Source organism: Telmatherina bonti (assembly GCF_933228915.1).
Source record: "Telmatherina bonti genome assembly, chromosome: 15".
Lineage (NCBI taxonomy): Eukaryota > Metazoa > Chordata > Actinopteri > Atheriniformes > Telmatherinidae > Telmatherina > Telmatherina bonti.
Window position 1 is genome coordinate 21,227,961 of NC_136613.1, and position 18,289 is coordinate 21,246,249.

At 41.0% G+C, this 18,289-nt stretch overlaps 1 protein-coding gene across 1 annotated transcript in view; it reads right to left on the bottom strand.

The window, feature by feature from the left end:
• The window catches only part of LOC306766193 (plakophilin-4-like), an 88,232-nt gene that overhangs the window by 574 nt on the left and 69,369 nt on the right, over positions 1 to 18,289 (bottom strand). The window contains exons 13-23 of the mRNA XM_079253826.1: positions 9,435 to 9,618; positions 8,777 to 8,894; positions 7,885 to 8,076; positions 7,522 to 7,695; positions 7,153 to 7,303; positions 5,557 to 5,749; positions 4,990 to 5,074; positions 3,724 to 3,841; positions 3,482 to 3,622; positions 2,693 to 2,757; positions 1 to 460 (exon numbers count right to left, since the gene is read on the bottom strand). The exon at positions 1 to 460 is cut by the window's left edge and continues 574 nt beyond it. Coding sequence (XP_079109952.1) covers positions 215 to 460; positions 2,693 to 2,757; positions 3,482 to 3,622; positions 3,724 to 3,841; positions 4,990 to 5,074; positions 5,557 to 5,749; positions 7,153 to 7,303; positions 7,522 to 7,695; positions 7,885 to 8,076; positions 8,777 to 8,894; positions 9,435 to 9,618 — 1,667 coding nt within the window. The 3' untranslated portion in view covers positions 1 to 214. The remainder of the gene's footprint in view (positions 461 to 2,692; positions 2,758 to 3,481; positions 3,623 to 3,723; positions 3,842 to 4,989; positions 5,075 to 5,556; positions 5,750 to 7,152; positions 7,304 to 7,521; positions 7,696 to 7,884; positions 8,077 to 8,776; positions 8,895 to 9,434; positions 9,619 to 18,289) is intronic.

The following is an 18,289-nucleotide window of genomic DNA, read 5'->3' on the forward strand; positions in this document are numbered from 1 at the left end:
TTCTTTGGCACACATCCCGTCTTTCCATCTGCTACCGCTCTGCTGAACTCTCCATACACGCACATCCACTGTAGAACAAACACACTCATAAAGCCAAGTTCATGAAATTTGTAGTTTCCTGTGTGCTCCTCGCCTCTGCTGCGGGGTGAAGACGCTCCTCCTTACACCCTGCGGTATGAGCTGTTCTTTATGTTAACAGAGGCATCTCCAGACCTTATACCCAGGAGTCAGGAGAGCCCGGGTACTGCTCTGCCCTGTAGGAAGGCCTCCGTGTGCTTGCGTAATAGTCCACATAGTTAGCAGTGGATTTCAGTCCATGAGGCTGGGAGCTGTAGTCTGTTGTTGGAGGGTAAGTGATGACCTCTTCTAAATATGTGTCATTGTAACCGTGGGGGTGCTGTAGGTACATTCTGTATGTATCGTAGTTCCTCCTGCTTGGCTCTTCTGTGTAATATACAGGCTGCAAGAGAAAAAAAACCCAGGCTGTGATGAATTAATCGTCAAGACAGGTCGAATTGCTATGTTATGCTACAGTTATGTGACAAAGTAAAAAAACACAACACTTAATTCTCATGTTTTACATATAAAGATGTAATAAAAAACCACCTGCGCCTGAATTTTGCTCCATTTTTTCCTTTCCTGCTTCAGTTCATTGAGGTTTGCAGGTATTTGTTTATTCCCAGCTCTGTAAAGGTCTCCGCTGCATTTCAATCAGGTTGATGTCTGCAGTTTGACGGGATCGTTGGAACACCTCGATTCTTTTTTCAGTCATTCTCTTATAGATTTAATGGCATGCCTGGCGTCATTGTCTTAATTTTGGCAAAGCTGGAGTTGTCTGGCAGATGGTCTAATGTGTGACTGAAGGATACTTTGGTTTACAGAGGAGCTCATAGTTTATTCAGTGACTGGGAGGTGTCCAGCTCCAATGACAAACTGAACCCAAATCATCACTTCTGTTGTAGCTGACTGCTGGTCTGAGCAGTTTCTGCTCAGATTCTGTGCATGTGGTGTTATAAATAATTTGTTAAGCATCTTTTCTCTGGTCTCATGTATCCAAACATCTCCAGAAGTCTTGTGTTTTGTTCAGAAGCAACCTTGAAAGCTTTGTTGCCTTATTATTTTTTCATAGAGAAAAGATGTTACCCTGGCAACACTTCCATAAAACTGATAATTGGTCATGAATATGTTAATTGAGGCCTTGTGCAGTGTTAGACGTAAATCTTTGTTTTTGTCTTAGCCGTTTTTCTGCACATTGCATAGTTTGAATTTGGGAATAATATACTGGGACATCCATGTTTAGGAGGATTGACAGCTGTACTGACAGTTTTCCATCCTTCTCCCTGTAGAATGACTGACTCCAAATTGGTTAGAAATGATCCTTTGATTTCTTCTGGATGGATGGAAAACATCATTTCACGTAAGATCATTGTTGATGTTTGTTCATATGATAAGCAGCAATTCGATACTACCAATTTTAATTCCTACATAAGCAGCAAAGTTTTCAACACACTTTTGTGCGGTTGCGCGTGTACTGAGCATTGATCCATAATGCATATCCACCCACTACATCTGGCCACCAATGGACATTTTGCAAAATCCACCTATTTCCACTGTAACCTAGAGTTAGGTGGAAAGGTCAACACCATATTTGTGTTGCAAATGTAATGCTTCATCCAGTATTCACTCCGCTTAGTTTTAACACCAACTATCCAGCAGTACACGCCCCCTGAAGCTCAAACTAAGGTTTTTATCATGTGCTTTAATCTTTACAAAAGCTAGAGGGAAATCAATAATTTGAGGTTTTTATTTGGAATCATATGCTGAATTGTTTCTTTAGGCATTAGAGGGTGCTGTGACCTCACATCAATTTTTATTATATAACTGGCTGTGATGAAAAAAAAAAAAAAAAGAATATTTCAGAAAATACTTTTTTTTCATAAAACTCGAATGCAACTGCATCCACTGTCGAAGCACACAAACACTTTTCATTTGATCCTTCATTGGTGTCAGAATGTACACACACACACACACAGACATCCCTGTTATTTCAGCAAAATGCTCTTTTGTCTGGAAGATTTTTCAGACAAGCTGATCAATCATCCTATAGTCCACAGAGACAACAGCTTCAAGATGGATGGTAGATGTCCCCGAGACGGAAAGATGGGAGTCTGTCGGAAATAAACAGGACACTGGATTAACTAGGCTGACGGTGATGATGTGAGGGATTTTAGGAAGCTCTCCTGGTGCCCCAAGTTTTCCCCTCTCCTGTCTTCTCCTCTCTGTGCCTGTTATCTGAATGGGCACACACGGACATGTCCGACAGTGACAGGTGCTTGAGACGCGCCTAGGCCTTCCCAATCCCAGCAGTCACATTCGGTTTGGCTCAAACAATGGCTGATGCGCTGGGTTATTCGCAGCATGGCAAGTGGAATATGTGTCAGACTCTTTGCATGAGAAAAAGCGACGTGGTTGGTTTTTCTCTGCATCTCGTGAAGGCATCACAAACAAAGACCTTGTACAAATTCTATCAAACACGTCTCATAAGAAAAGGTCAACATTTAAACTGATGTATTCACAGCAGCTAATCGACATCTGTCTGACACTATATACTTGCTGGCTGCCTCTGCAGAGTTAAACCAGAGCAATGGCGGTGCGGAGGCTACAGGATTCAATCAGAACACAATAGATTCACCTGCGATCTTCTGGGCTCCTCCCTTGTGGGCGATGAATAGTAATATGGAGAAGGTTTTCCAGACCCTGGAAAAATAAGAAAACAATAAAAGTGAAGGCTGCGTTAAATCAAAAGGTGGGACAAAAAAACATCTCATTTTGTATCAGTGGAAAAAGTCTGTACGGCCCCAAAGGGCAAACGTCTGTATTTAGATAGAGCAGGATTATTACAGTGCTGTGCTATGCTGGAGAGAAATAACACCAAATAATAGACTCGGCTGCCGCTGCTCTGTTGTTTACATAACCCATGGGATGGGTATTTCATTGGCACTTTATCAAACCAGTGGAATCCAGAAACGCAATTTCCACTTCCCCATGTAAAACATGCATTGTTGAGGTTGGGGTTCATTTTGTTTTCTCTGCCCTCCTCCTGCTCCCGCCAAACAGTGTAGGCTGGCGAGAGCTCATGTCTGGTTGTGGTATGCCTGGATGCCCACTCACTGCCCCTGTTTGCAAGCTGCGACTTGGACCTGCCAACAATGGAACCGTTGTGAAGTGTCTGCTTCGGTCCACTTTTCTGCTGGGCAGAACAACGACAGAAAAACTGCTCTGATGTGCTGCGAGTTAAACTGTCCGACTGTCTCGGGACAGGCAGGCGTTGGTGGAAAAGATAAGAGAGGACAGTTTTGGCAGGTAGAGGAAACTGGCTATGGGGTCTACTTGGTGCGTGAAGGGGGAAGAAGATAATGCCCTGTCTAGATATGACCAGAGTGAAGCCTCCAGTCTGATGGGATAATAATCGGATGAGTACCTGTATATTGTTTTCTATGAATGCTGCCGTCTCCTTGATAATTATAAAACTGCATAGTTGACTGAGCTCTCTGATAATCTCTGATAGTGTCTCTATGCTCTTTGATGCCCAGCATTGCAGGAGATGATGTGGCACTGGCAGCTGGAAAGAAGAAAGAAAAACATAAATCAGCCTTAAATTCCAGAAGTTTTCCTGTTTGTCTGATGCTTTCCACCCGCAGGGTCTGCAGTATATGAGCCTACCAGGATGGCTGACAGGAGACATCTGAATGGTGCTGGTGGGAAGGGTGGGCTGTGACTTGAATCTGTCCCGCTCAAGTGTTGACACTGGGGTGATGAAATGGTTTTGGTTCCATCCATCCTGTTGGAACAGAAAAGAGGAGAGAAAAAAGCAGGTTAGATAAAAACAACGATAGCGACATTGTGAAATGACTCTCGGAGTGTGTCCACAGGAAAATCCACACAACTGTTATATATATGTTTCACATGTTGCATTAGCAAAATATCCATCCATCCATCCATCCATCCATCTTCTAAAATGTATATATAAAGTAGAACATATATCCTGCAATTAAGACCATTAATTCTATTTTGTTTTAGTTCAACTCAGAAATTAAAAAATCTTTATTTTAATACTAAATACAACTTCTCATCAGCAGTTGTCTAGTTCAATTAAATTAAGGAGAAACAAACTAATATTTATTTAGAAGTCCTACCTAATGTTTAACAACTTGACAAGGAAATCTTTTTATTGGAATTTTTATTTATTTTTCAGAAAAGATTTTCATCCCAGTTGGAAGTTTTTGATTTATTGTCAAATGCCCCATCAGTAATAACACATGCTCATTATTAATAAAAACCAGTATTACACTTACTAGAACTTCTATGTAACAGAAACCCTAAAATGCTACTTCTGACTGATACACTACCTGTCAGCTGTTATTTCAGCCTTCCTATATGCAATGCAGTGTTTCCCTAACTTGGACAAGTTTAATACATGACTCACAACAAGACTGTGTCTAGATGAGGGATCTGTACCGATGCCCATGGCCAAACTGCAGAGGAAAAAGGAGGCGCTGTCGGTCAAGCATTTTTCTCTCACTTTGTTTCATGGTGATGTGAGATGGTTTTCTGTATGTGCTAGCCAATGTGAGCTCTCAGGCTACACTAAGCTCACTAATAAGGTAATAACATGCTTCAAGGATTACTGAGTGTTATTTGTGTCCAAATGTACATTTGGATAGTTGCCTTTGTGGCTTTAAGTTGCACAACAGACCTCAAATAAGATGTACCCTATGAAAAAGAAGGGTGGAGGAGAATCAAATGGACCCCTCTACTCCCTGAAATAGGCCGCTATAAAAAGAGGGGTAAATTCATGATTCGGTCTGTGGTGATCTGACCAAAGCACTTTATTTCATGAAGACTTCAGAAAACTGAATGTAAAACGGGGAGGTGGGGTCTCCTTTAAAGATTACAGCTCACAGTTTTTATCAATAACAAAGTTCTTACTTTTTTATAAATGGCTCGCAGATCCCTGTACTGCCACAGTGTGCTCAACACCTGGGCTGCGGCTTTCACCACCTTCATAGAGTATCTGTAAAACAGTAGAAGAAAAAAAATGAATACATATATGTAAGCACTCCTGAAACACTTTAGCCTGATTTTGTTTTACACTGAATATTACAGGACAGGACGATTGATGATGTGTGTCCTCAGTACGTTTCATCCTAGAACATTACTGAATATATAGCAGGCTCGAAATAGCTGCTGTACTTTTATACCATCATTCCACAGGGATGTAAAGCCTCAACGCTCACACTATCCCCCTCCACTGTGGTTGTAGTTTCACCTTCTCTAAGCGTTTAAATGTTTGCATGTGTGAAAAAAAAATACACTGTCGAATTTCCATGATTGTCTATGAAACTCATAACAGTCACACGTGGCTAAAAGTTCACAGGCCATGTGTTTTCTGGAAGCCCATGCTCCATTTGAGCTCGTGCGCACACATCAGTGTGCACTATTAATAAAAAAAATCTAAAAAAGTGTTCCGACAAAATACATGCTCCTGTAACACACCTGTCTCCTCTGCCCTTGGTGATGTTGACCAGCTTCTCGATGCCGCCAGTGTCGGCCAAGGCCTTTGCATTTTCCATGTTTTTGCTGGTGACCTCGTGCAGGGTGCAACAGATGGCTGCCACGGTTTCATCTGACAGCAGGGTGGTGTTTCCTCCTGGGAGGCGGTTTACCAGATCCCTCATTGCATATTTCCCTGGGGCGCAGGCAGAGAAAGTGGAGGTAAGACATGCAGCTAATGCATCGTGACATACTGTACTGCAGGTTTGTGGGCAGGACAGAGACAAGAATGCAAGAAGTTGGTTCTACATAATGTAGACGTAAATGTATTCCACTATGACCTAAACTGCATGATTTGGCTTCTATATCAAGAATGATATATTAATTCTGCTCGAGGCTGCAGTGTGGTATGCAGTTTTCCTAAATGACATTGTAAGGGCATTTGAGACTGTGCATCGGAAGATTGCTTCACCTTTCTCCCCTTCAGTGCAGCAGCACAGCTGAAGTGGCTAAAAACTGCAAGAAGCACACACACTCCTAATAGCACCTTAAACCATCACTGACACACCCCTGCAACTACAAACTACTCATCAACTCTACAGAGATGAGAACATTTCATGAGACACAACAGGGTAGAATGAGATGTGTGCAGGTTAAACAGGAAGTTTTCATATATCCTGATCCTGGACAAGAATATTAGATAATTTTAAATGAAATCTTTGAAACATTAGCTTGTCTGCTTGAAGTTTCTGCCTTATCTGCAAAACAAATTGCACTCAATCAACTTTTTTTGCTCATGGTCTGCTGAATAATTGTGGAAAGTTCCCATGACAACAGAGAATCTGAGCAAGATACCACATCACGCTGTTCTCTAGGTGAACAAACTCGCCATAACTCCTCTAAACATATGTCTGGTTCCTGTGGTGAAATAGCCTCCATATTTCTATTATCTGACCATACATCTGTCAAGAAGGCTTTGTCTATATGATCAACTGCAGACCTTAGTTAACCTTGGAGCTGCAAATTTAGGCGTAAGGCATCTTTGTCCAATTTAAATTTCTGATTTAAAACGGGCTGGACTGTGGATGAGGACACTGGTGCTCCAGCAGCTTCCAGCTCCAGACAAACTGATGCTTCAGTGGTTTATTCCTATTCAAACCATTTTTCTCTCAGCTGGAAGTGTCAGTTTGATTCTTAGTCAAGACCCTGACACAGCAAATGTAACTATCAATAACTTTTACAAACCACATGATTGATGATGTTGGAACCTGCTCGGCACTGGCTCTAAAAATATCCCTTACATGAGAAAATTGCAGATCTGCACCGAGTTTATAGGACAAGGTCTTGGTCGATGTGGTGAGTGAGATGCATTTAATGTGGACGCTGATGAAGTGTCGCTGAACAGGATCCGTTACAGGAACTATAGAGGCTTGGACAAGCTGAAACAACAGCTTCAACATTGATCTTTAGTGTATTTAAACTTCAGACTGTTCCTAACTTTAAAACATTATATGTCATCCCATATCCATTTACAACATGAGCCACAGGCTTATTGATAAAAAAAAAAAGTGCACATTTCATAACAGTTTCACCCCTCACCTATAAGCTCCTTGTTCCTGACATCCAGTGCCATATTTCTCAGTGCAGTGGCAACCGAACACACCACTCTGTCATTGTCCATCCTCAGCAGCTCCACCAGGATGGGCAATCCTTTCTCCTTACGCACAGCTGCACGAATATATGCTGCAAACTACACACATTAAAAGCATTAAAACTTCTTAATGGTTTCCAAGCCTCAGGGAAAAAAATGGGTGGTCTCGTGATATGCATATCAGCATGTTTGATTTCAAGCAAAAAACTGACATTAGCTTAAATCGTTACATCCTTTTAAACTAATTGAAAAGATGTTTTTTCTCCAAGAGATCCGATTAAACAGCCTAAAACAAGACACATGTATTTATACCGTACCTTCCAGTTGCCGGCTGACAGGTTCTGAAGGGACCCTGCAGAACCCTCCAGAGTAGCAGGATTGGAGCTCTCAGCCAGCAGAGTCAAGTAAGGCTTAACCACCGCAGGGTGCCATAGCATCTCTGCACCTTTGGGGGACTTGGAGAATCCAGGGATGGGCCCAACACCATCCCACTAAACAAACACAGTATTTCGTCCAATGATTTTATGTAAATAATGTAGCAGAAACAGGCTGTGTGATTCGTTTGTAAGGTCTGTACAAACACACCAAACTGTCTCTTTTTGATAACATCAAACATGTTGAAATATGAACAATGTGACATTTTTCCAGTTTGAACATTTCTGATTAAGTGCCACACATACAGAGTCTTCCTGCAAGCTGTTCTTCTTCTTCTTTTTCTTTCTGCCCCAGCAGCTGGAGTCCACCTCTTTACTGGGAGACTCTCTGCCCAGTAAACCATCCAGCTCTTGCCCATCCATCAATCGAGGTGGCGTCATCTCCAGCTCCAGACGATACGACAGGTTCCTTAGAGTGCAAATACAGTTCTCCACAATCTAACAGGCACAAGAAGAAAGGTAGCTTAGGCTTTCAGGAAAATAATTATCACCATGGCAAAAGCAAAAACACTATTAGCTGTGTGCAGCTGCCATCTACAGCCAGGGTGGGACACTGCTGTTCTGCTGTCTGTGTGACAATGTTATCAGTTCCATAAAGGATCCGAGAATCTCTGGTTGGATAAAATATCTAGACCAGAATAAATTGAGTTTATGCAATGCTGTTTAGGTTTTGTAGAAGTTTGCCTTATAGAATGTCACTGATCTGACATGTATGTTATGTTATCTGACTGTATGTTAGATGAAGTTAAAAGGTGAGGGAAATGATCCCAACATTGCTCATTATCCACTTGACTTCTTCAGTTTGACAGTGAAGATACATGTGTGGGAAATTGGATTTCTTTTATACTGCAACCATAATAGATGAAAAAAATACATATAAACACTGAACAGGGTGTTGATGTCAACATTTAACTCTAAATGTTCACTCCTGTGCCCACACTGGTTGTGCTTTAGGCGACAGAGCACATGAAACAGTTCCTGCTTATTGCTGTTTGGGTCATTATAAACAGGCCATAAAACAATTATTGTCTGGCTGCATATTCTCCAATTAGCTACAGTGTGTGTGCGCGTGCGTCTATGTGTGTGTGAGTGCATGTGTGTGAGTGCATGGCTGGGTGGGAGTGTTTGTGCGGTGTACCTTGCTCTCGAAGTCAGAGGTATTTACACAGGCTTTGATGACGTAGAGCAATGAGTCAACCAGGCCCTCACAAGTGCGCATCTGTTTTCTGGCCTCCTCACCAGCTGAGCTCAGGTTCCTTTTAAAAACCGTGCACACACACGCACGCGCACACACACACACACACACAAAACACAAACACACATATCAGGCAAATAACAGCTGTGCTTGTGTCCTACTTGAAAGCATAATGTGGATTTTGATGTTCCCATTCAGCGTCTATAATGTATGAGATGAGAACCTGTGTGTGGCCAGACTGAAGTAATTATAATACTTGAGTAGGCAAATAAGGAACTATCACCCGTACCTACGCAGATTCACAAGCTAAGAGATGCAGAGACACCAGTTTAACTTTCTATTAAAGCCTAAGCTCTACACATAAGAAAAGTCACGTTAGTGCTGTAAAGTCATGTAATATTGAGCATGATTCTGTTATGATTAACAATCTAAATATGTAAATATAACAATACAAGTCATTGTCTTTTGTAAATGTTTCTTTTTACTTAGTAATATTTCTATTATCATAGCACTGTATGAGCTTGTCTCCCTGCCTACATGCAATAGCATTAAATGCCCACAGTGGGGAGCTAGTGGCCAGTGAGATCATCAGGTGGTTTACCTCAAACAACCAGTGGTGTTTCTCAGCACGAGGGAGGAATGAAACTTCAGCTTGTGGTCATCGTCAAAGGTGGAGCTGCTCCATCCAGAGTGAGGGATGATCACAGTGTTGGTCAGGGTTGATAAGGCATCCCGGATGATTGTCATCTTGACAGAGTCGCATGACGAAAGGTTCCACAGTACACCTGAGGAGGCAGCCAAACGCATCACATGTGCAACAGAAAAACAGGTCAGTTGTTATGCAAAGGTGGGGCAAGTCAGAAGACCAAAACAAGCAAAGAAAAAAAAAAAAAAAAAAAAGCTTTTTGCAAAAGGTCGAAGTGAATGTGAACATAAACAAATGCATACAAACAAGCAGACAAAGACTCGCACAAAAAGCGCCCGAGAGAAGCTCTAGTCAGACATACACATCAAATTTCATCTGGGGTGGATATCCTCAAGGCACAGATTAGTACTTGAAATGAAAAAAAAAAAGAAGAAAAGGATGAGGCAGAGATCCACATGGCTCAGTCATTTGAAATTAAATATAATGTAAAGTCGCTAGAAATTATGCCATCATTTCTCAGCATTCAAATATACTTTTAACCACTGATATTCATGCACAGTCCTGGCAGCCTTTGATGCTGCATCTGCTGAGGATTAGCAAGCATGTAACATGTTCTTCTAATTAGCTAGCTCTTGCTGCAAGGCTTACAGCAAGGAACTTACTTCTGCAGGGTATCTGTAGCCTTGCAGGAGACTAATGCTGCTTGAGTTTGAATGCAGTGTAAATACTAGATAAATACACACAGCAGCTAATACTAAAAAATGCTGCCATGACAAAACTATAAGATACGTGTCCAGACCATGTGGGATACGAGTCCAAGTGTCAACTACTGCTGACTTTTTTCTCTACAGCTCACTCTGGTTTGAAAGAACCAGCACACAACCACAAGTCCAGGGTATGATTTCAAGCTTGCTGTTTATTTTCTGTCTGTATGCTTTTTCCCCGAGGTCTAATTAAAGCAAAGGAAATGATAAAGTCTATAACAGTACCCAGGAGCCCAGTTCAGATGCTGCTGGCAGAAAAAGCCTTCCAGACAGATGGGAATTATTTCAATTACAATTATCATTAAAAGCCCCAAAACCTATTAAAATCCTTCAATTTCATTATTTCACTTAAAATTCTGACAAACTATCAGGACAAGTCGGATGCCATGTATACTTAAGTTTGAGACCTTACATACAGCAAGTGCATCTTACTGGCGCCTGCCAGCTGTGTAAGTAGGTCTGCCTGCCAAGATGCTGCAAGCATCAGGTGGGAAATATTTTAATCAAATTTCTGCAGTTGCATTAGCGCGTTCTGTTGTGTGTTTTCGTTTCTCAAGAGACACGCTGGGAGTGTCTTGAAACAGGAGTGTAAAATGTAGGGGATAAAACTCCAACTTCTCTCCTTTAAACTACACAACCCACTAAATCCTGGACGCCCCTCCAGTGCGTTCCTCCACATCTGCTCTAAGACCAATTTGCAGAAATGAATATTGTCTGCAGGATATCAGATTGGCCCCGCAGAGGTAGCATGCTGGAGAAATCAACAGTGGGAATTACTGAGGTGTGACAGACATCCCTGTCAGTGCAACACCAGAAGCAATACCCATAAGTCATATCTGACAGTCAGATGGACCAGACCTGTGTATGTGCATGCAAGTGAGTATGTGTGTAAAAACATCATCCTAAATGCTTTTTTTTCTGCTATGTGGCCTTTTCTTGGTGCCTTCATCTGATTTTTTTTAGCTGACCCAAATAGCTCTGTTATGACAGCAAGGCTGAAAATCTATACAGGGAGCAAAAAAAGGACTGAAAGAGCCTCAATGGGATAATGGAGGAAAAAATTTAAAAAAAGAATTGGAAGCTGGTTAGGATGTCTCTAACTGGTGAAGAAACATTGATTTAGGAACAATTTAAACTGATAACTGAATAGATATTTCTTTTGATGTGTCAGTTGTAAGAGGTTAAAGATTTTGACCCTATAGAGGGTGCAGGTCAGAAATACTGCTGAAAAGGAACTAGCTGGCCAGAGTGATCGTATTCGTATGACAAGCATGTGAAAGATCCATAAAGCAAAGTGTGATTGAGAGTAAGCTTACAGAGCTCTTCGAACTTGTGCAAGTGAGGATCTGATGTGCTGCTTGTGAAGTGGATGTGATCATCAGTGTGTCTGACTGCAGCTCTCTGTTGATGACTGTGTTCCTGACACGTTATTACCATGTAGATTCATTGTGAACATGCAGCACAACTAACACCAATACACGTCACCATTTCAGACTGAATATGAAGCATTCTAGATATTTTAATATGGGTGGTGGCCCATGAATGAGGAGAGATAACCAATGAGAAAATGAGAAGAAACAGGAAGACAGAGAAGGACCACAAACAAATATACACAAAAGTGTGGGAGCATATACAGCAGGGGTGCCCAAAGTCGGTCCTCGAAGGCCGGAGCTGGGCACCCCTGATATACAGTGTCAGACTCGGGTAACTATTTTTTAACATGTAACATCTGCCATGATGCTGAGTTTTGGAAATCAATAAGATGTGAAAAGAAAATGTCTCTTCAAACACCAGGGACAAAAAATACATTAAATCATCATGAATTTATCATAGTTCAACACTGATGATGAAGAGACTTGACAACATGACAGAGTTAACGGCTTGACAAAGACTAGCAGGACATGAGGTCAAGTCTCTCTGTCATCAGTGAGACGCACATTGTGATTATTCAGTGCAACAATCTGACCACACCAAAACTTTTGTAAGGACAAGCACTTACATACATCTTACATGTTAGACACACAATGAAAGAAGCTTGGACATATTCCCACATGTGTGTCTGCCTCTTGAAGACAGTCTTTGTCTCCAGTCTACAACAGTATGTCATCAACTCTGCCTGGTGAAGCAAGAACTGGTTCATCCTTTAGGTCAGTCTGCAAAGCTGCTGATAATCCAAAAAAACTGCCCAATTTATTAACCTTTCCATTTTAAAGGAGTTCAACGAGAAAAATGTCATTGCTGCATTGACTAAACCTCAGTCAGCCTAGTGTGTATTTTTGAGGTTAGTGGGCGTTGCTCATTTTCTCCCTCATGCAGCTGAAGTCAGAGCATTAGTGTTGCAATAACTGGAGTTGTTCTGGATCCAAAGCATTTTTCAGTTTTCATTTGATCAAAACTTCTCATTCTTTGTCACTAAACAGCAATTCACGCCAAGTCCTAATACTAGGACTACAGTACTGATAAGTGTGCTGTTTGTCCACGTGCATATCATGTGTTAATTGCATGAATTAAGCATGATGCTCAGTCTGGGTCAAATGGCTACACAATCATGGGGAAGACTGCTGACCAGACAGATGTCCAGAAGACGATCATTGACCCTCCACAAAGAGGGAAAGCCATAAAACATCTTTTCTAAAGAAGCTGGTTGTTCACAGAGAGCTGTCTCCAAGCATATTAATGGAAAGTTGAGTGGAAGGAAAAGGTGCACCAGCAAAAGGCAGAACTGCAGCCTGGAGAGGATTGTCAAGCAACATCCATTCAAGAGCTTCACAAGGAGTGGACTGAAGCTGGACTCAGCACATCAAGAGCCGCTACGCACAGACGAATCCTAGACATGGGCTACAAATGTCACATTCCTCGTGTCAAGCCACTCCTGAACCAGAGACAACGACAGAAGTATCTCACCTGGGCAATGGAGAAAAAGGACTGGACTGTTTCTCAATTTCAAATTTTGCATTTCATTTGGAAATCAAGGTCCCAGAGTCTGGAGGAAGAGTGGAGAGGCACAGAATCCATGTTGCCTGAAGTCCAGTGTGAAAGTTACACAGTCAGTGATGATTTGAGGAGCCGTGTCATCTGCTGGTGTTGGTCCATTGTGTTTTCTGAAGTGCACAGTCAACACAGCATCTACCAGGAAATTTTAGAGCACTTCATGCTTCCTTCTGCTGACAAGCTTTATGTAGATGCCGATTTCCAGCAGGATTTGGCACCTGGCTTCACTGCTAAAGGTACCAAAAGCTGCTTCAATGACCATTTTGTTACTGTGCTTGATTGGTCAACAAACTCACCCCATAGAGTATCTGTGGGGTATTGTCAAGAGGAAGATGAGAGACACCAGACCCAACTATGTAAATGACCTGAAGGCTGCTATCAAAGCAACCTGGGCTTCCATTACACCTGAGCAGCGCCACACACTGATCGCTTCCATTGCCACGCCGCATTGATGCAGTAATTCATGCAAAAGGAGGCCCAACCAAGTATTAAGTGCATGAAAATGAACATACTTTTCAGAAGCCTGATATTTCTATTTAAAACATTCTTTTTTTCATTGATCTTATGTGATATTATAATTTTCTGAGACACTGCATTTTGGGTTTTTTTATTATCTATAAGCCACAATCATCAAAATTTCAAGAAATAAATGTTTCACTCTATGTGCAATGCATCTATAAAATATATAAGTTTCACATTCTGAAACAAGTGACGAAAAATACTGAACGTTTTCATAATATTCTAATTTTCTGAGATGCACCTGTATTTGTGTAGCACAATTCAACAAGATGATTCAAAGTGCTTTACAGAACATTGAAACATTAGAAAAGAAGAAGCATAATTTCAAATTAAAAGCAAGACAAAAAGGAAAAAACATTCCACAAAAATTGTTTAAAACATAATCAAGATTAAAAAATTTGAAGCCTAAAAGAAAAAGTTTTGAAATTTAGATAAAAACTACTGAAATGCAGCTGAGAACAGGAGGGTCTTTAACCTGGATTTAAATAAATAGTGTTTCAGCTGATTTGAGGGTTTCTGGGAGTTTGTTTCAGACATGTGGAGCATAGAAGCTGAATGGAACTTCATCTTTTCTGGTCATTTATTTTGGTGTTAAACCATTAAGACCTTTGTGGGCCAGCAACAGAACTTTCAAATCAATCCTTGGACGGATAGGCAGCCAGTGGAAAGACCTCAGAGCTGGACTAATGTGGTCCACTTCCTGGTCTTAGTGAGGATTCGAGCAGCAGAGCTCTGAATAAGCCGGACTCATTTTTCCAGGTCCTGCTGAGATGTCAAATCTTTGATCCTTTAGTGATAGCGGGCTGACTTTGTGATTCTAAAGACAGAGCAGTGGGATTGGCCTTTTGATCTAAAAGCTGGTCTGAGGCCAAAGCAATAAACACAGCAGCTGCTGGAATACGAAGCAGGTAAGGATATGAGACTGCACTCTGACTACCAACACTGTGACCCCCCGACCTTAAACAAGGGTGGCCTCTTCTTGCAGCTCGTTCTAAATATGACACAGGACCTCCTGGGGGAGCCAAGAAGGAGCTACAGATTCAACAGGCAAACAGGAGCTCTGCCAACTGTTCAGCCTCTTAACTAGAGCTTACATCTCACATCATGAATGCAGCATGAAAGTTGCTTTTCATGCAGAAGAGAGCTGTGAGCAGGTGATTTCAGTCTGCGTCACTTCAAGCTGTGATGTGGGCTGCTTTCGTCTTCCACCTGAAAGCTCTTTACGTGGATTGTTCTCATCAGTCGTAATTGACTACAGGTGATGCAGCACTGCTGATCTTTCTCAGGCCACTCCTCGTGCAGAGGTCTGCACCACCATTTAGCCACAAAGAAGTTCTCTGATGAGCGGATGAAAGAGGAAAAACTCAAACAGATTTCACATTAGCGTTGCTTTCTAGTGGTGATTGTGCAAAAAAGAAACGCGACAGTCTTTTACAGTTTGAAATATGGCATGAAGACAAGTATTTTAAATGTTTTTAAGAGAATTTAGATGAATGAAAACAACTGTGAGTGGAGCCAAATTATACACTCCTGCCTCTTTAAAAATAGTGGTTATTTTCACTTGTGGTGTGTGTTACGTAAAGTAAATATGCACTTGAGTGATGGCGGAAGCTGAAAACAATCTCCTCCCAGATAATACTAAATAATTGTGTTGTACTCTGGCTGTATTGTTCTCCCCCAGGGGACTACTCAACTGTAACCTGAGACCATGTTAGAGAGGAAGCTGGAGTCCTGCACAAACAGCTGACTCAGCCACCTGGGAGCCAAATGTCTTGGCTTGCTTATTTCAGTAGTGCTCCACCCTGAACCAAAACAACATGGATTTATATCCTATTTGCAGGTCTTAAATGGCACACAAATGAAACCAAGATGTAGAGACAAGAGGAGGGTTGTTTTCACACAGGAAAGGAGATAAATATTCTGCAATCCCAAATGTAAAAGAATATTTGTCCAGTGGAAATTTTAGCTGCATGCCATCGTAAATAGCAGCAACACCTTAAAGGGGTGCTATTATGGTATTTCAAGTTTTCTGAGCTTACTACAGTGTTACAGTGTTGAATCCTCATCAGACATGTGAACGACACAGTTTTTTATCACCTAAATGCATGTTTGAGTTTGAGTTTGAGTTCCAGCACGCTCTCCGTTCGGTTTCCATGGCAACGAAAAACGCGTCGTTTTAGAGAGTTTTTTCTACTTCGAAATCCCTGTGACGTCCCGGGGGGATAAGGTTCGGTGATTGGTTACCTTCTACTGGTTAACAAGGGCATGTACAAATATATCAGGCGGGTGGAAAACGTCGGATAAAGTTATTTCCAACGATGGCTGCTGAGTTTACCAAAGAGAGACATCCTGCTGCATTTGTTGCTGTGGGTTGCTGTTTTCCACTTTGTTTTCAGGATCTGATTCAGGTTCCAACATGTAGGGCTGTATGCTATGTGTTGACATTGTATTTTGCTTTTTTTTATTGAGTTCATATGAGCCTAATCTTTCTGTTTATGAGATGTTACAATGACGGCGAAAGCAGTTGCGGTGCGTGCTCCCGATGTAGCGCGGTGGGGGGAGGCGGGGCTTAATGCGGAAGAGTCTCAATCCACTCGTTTTGCCCACAGGCTGACCTGACAGTCTACGGAGAGGGTCGGTCTGAATTAAATAAAGCAATTTGTGACAATAACTCCATCAATCCCAGCCCTTCTGGTCTCAGAAATAAAAATAAATTAGCCTGAAATGCACATAATAGTTCCACTTTGAGGAAAAGCTCCCAGGGCTCAGTAACAACTGCAATTATGAAATGAAAATCAACCAAAGTGAATAATGTCTGCATTCAAACTGTTTTGATAAGTCTAAAAACAATATTCTATGTTTAGGCAAGATATTTGGCTTCCAACAACCAACATCGCACACAATTAAAGGTTGAGCTCAGGTTAAAAAAAACTACAGGAGTGTCGTCTCGCCGTGGTTCTGCTGTATCATCACAATGGGCTTCCTACGGATAAGATATGGCTAAAAGAAATCAATAGCAGAACAGGACGTTTTGAATAAATTACTTGTATATAAATTGATAAGACTTCAACCAACATTAGAATATTATGTAATGCAATGAAATATTATATTAATATTATTAATACTTCATTAATCCCCTGAGGTAAATTAAAATTTAGTACTCTAAATTCACTCTATTTCTTTCTTTTTAAGTTTTAACATCTTATCATGGATGCACTGGGAAAAAAACATCAAGCTACAATTAAAAAATGTGATGTGAAAAATTATAGCTTTTGTGTTCAATTGTATTAACCAGTGATGACTAGAAATAATTTGTAGTCTTGGACAGGAATATGATTCATATAGTTTCTTTTCACGGTCAGTCAGAGGGGCATGAAAGTCCATCACCATGGCGAATATGGCCAGTGGCTTACTTACTGCCTGATAAATCACCTGTTCATTGTATCTCTAACCTTATGTTTAAAAAGTTGGTTTTGTGGGGTCAGAGCACACAGTAACTACTTCAGTTTTATGTGTGATAGATGAAAGCTTTGTAACACATGTTCTCCCACCTGCATGTTTATCAGAGGTCACATGTAAAAGAAGTTGCTGTGGGGCCAATAGCAGGTCAATTAGTATATTGCCGGTTCTGAGGAAAATTAAGGAGAAAATTTTATATTACTTCTCAAATTGTAATCTGGGCTCTGAGTTTCAGCATGCCTACAGAGAGGGTCACTCTACTGCAACTGCATTAATGCAAATGACTGATGATTGGCTGTATGAAATTGATTCCAAAAAATATATTGGTGCTGTTCTTCTAGATCTTAGTGCAGCATTCAATGTTACTGATCATGAATTATTGCTCAGAAAACTCTGCATATGGTTTTATGGAGGATGCTGTTAAATGGATGGAGAGTTACTTCACAAATAAGGTTCAGTCAGTGTATTTTAATGGTAGCTTTTCAACCACTAGAAGGTTAGAATGTGGAGTACCTCAGGGCAATAGCCTTGGGCCTCTACTATTCTCTATCTTTACTAATGACCTTCCTCTAGTGTAAGATAGTGCTTCTATTACAATGTATGCAGATGATTCTACATTAAATGAATCAGCAAAAAGTCTTAGTACTTTAGAAGATGTGCTGCAAAGTAAACTGAATTTTGTATGGAGCTAGATAGAAAACAGACTTGTTTTGATTGTATCCAAAACAAAATATATTATTCTTGGCTCTAATCATACATTAAAGAATGCATGACCTCTCTCCCTTACATTAAAAGGCACCTCCGTGGAGCAAGTGCATGAAGTTGAGCTTTTAGGAATTACTATAAATGAACAACTGAACTGGTCACAACAGATTAGTAAGACTATTGGTAAAATGGGTAGGGCTGTTGCCACTATCAGGAGACCTGCCTATTTTATGACAGTTTCCTCTATCTAACAAGTTATTCAATCATTGGTCTTATCACACCTTGATTATTGTTAATTTATTTGGTCAGGTGCTCCAAAGAGAGACCTTCAAACGCTAAAGATAATGCAAAACAAAGCAGCTTGGTTAGCGT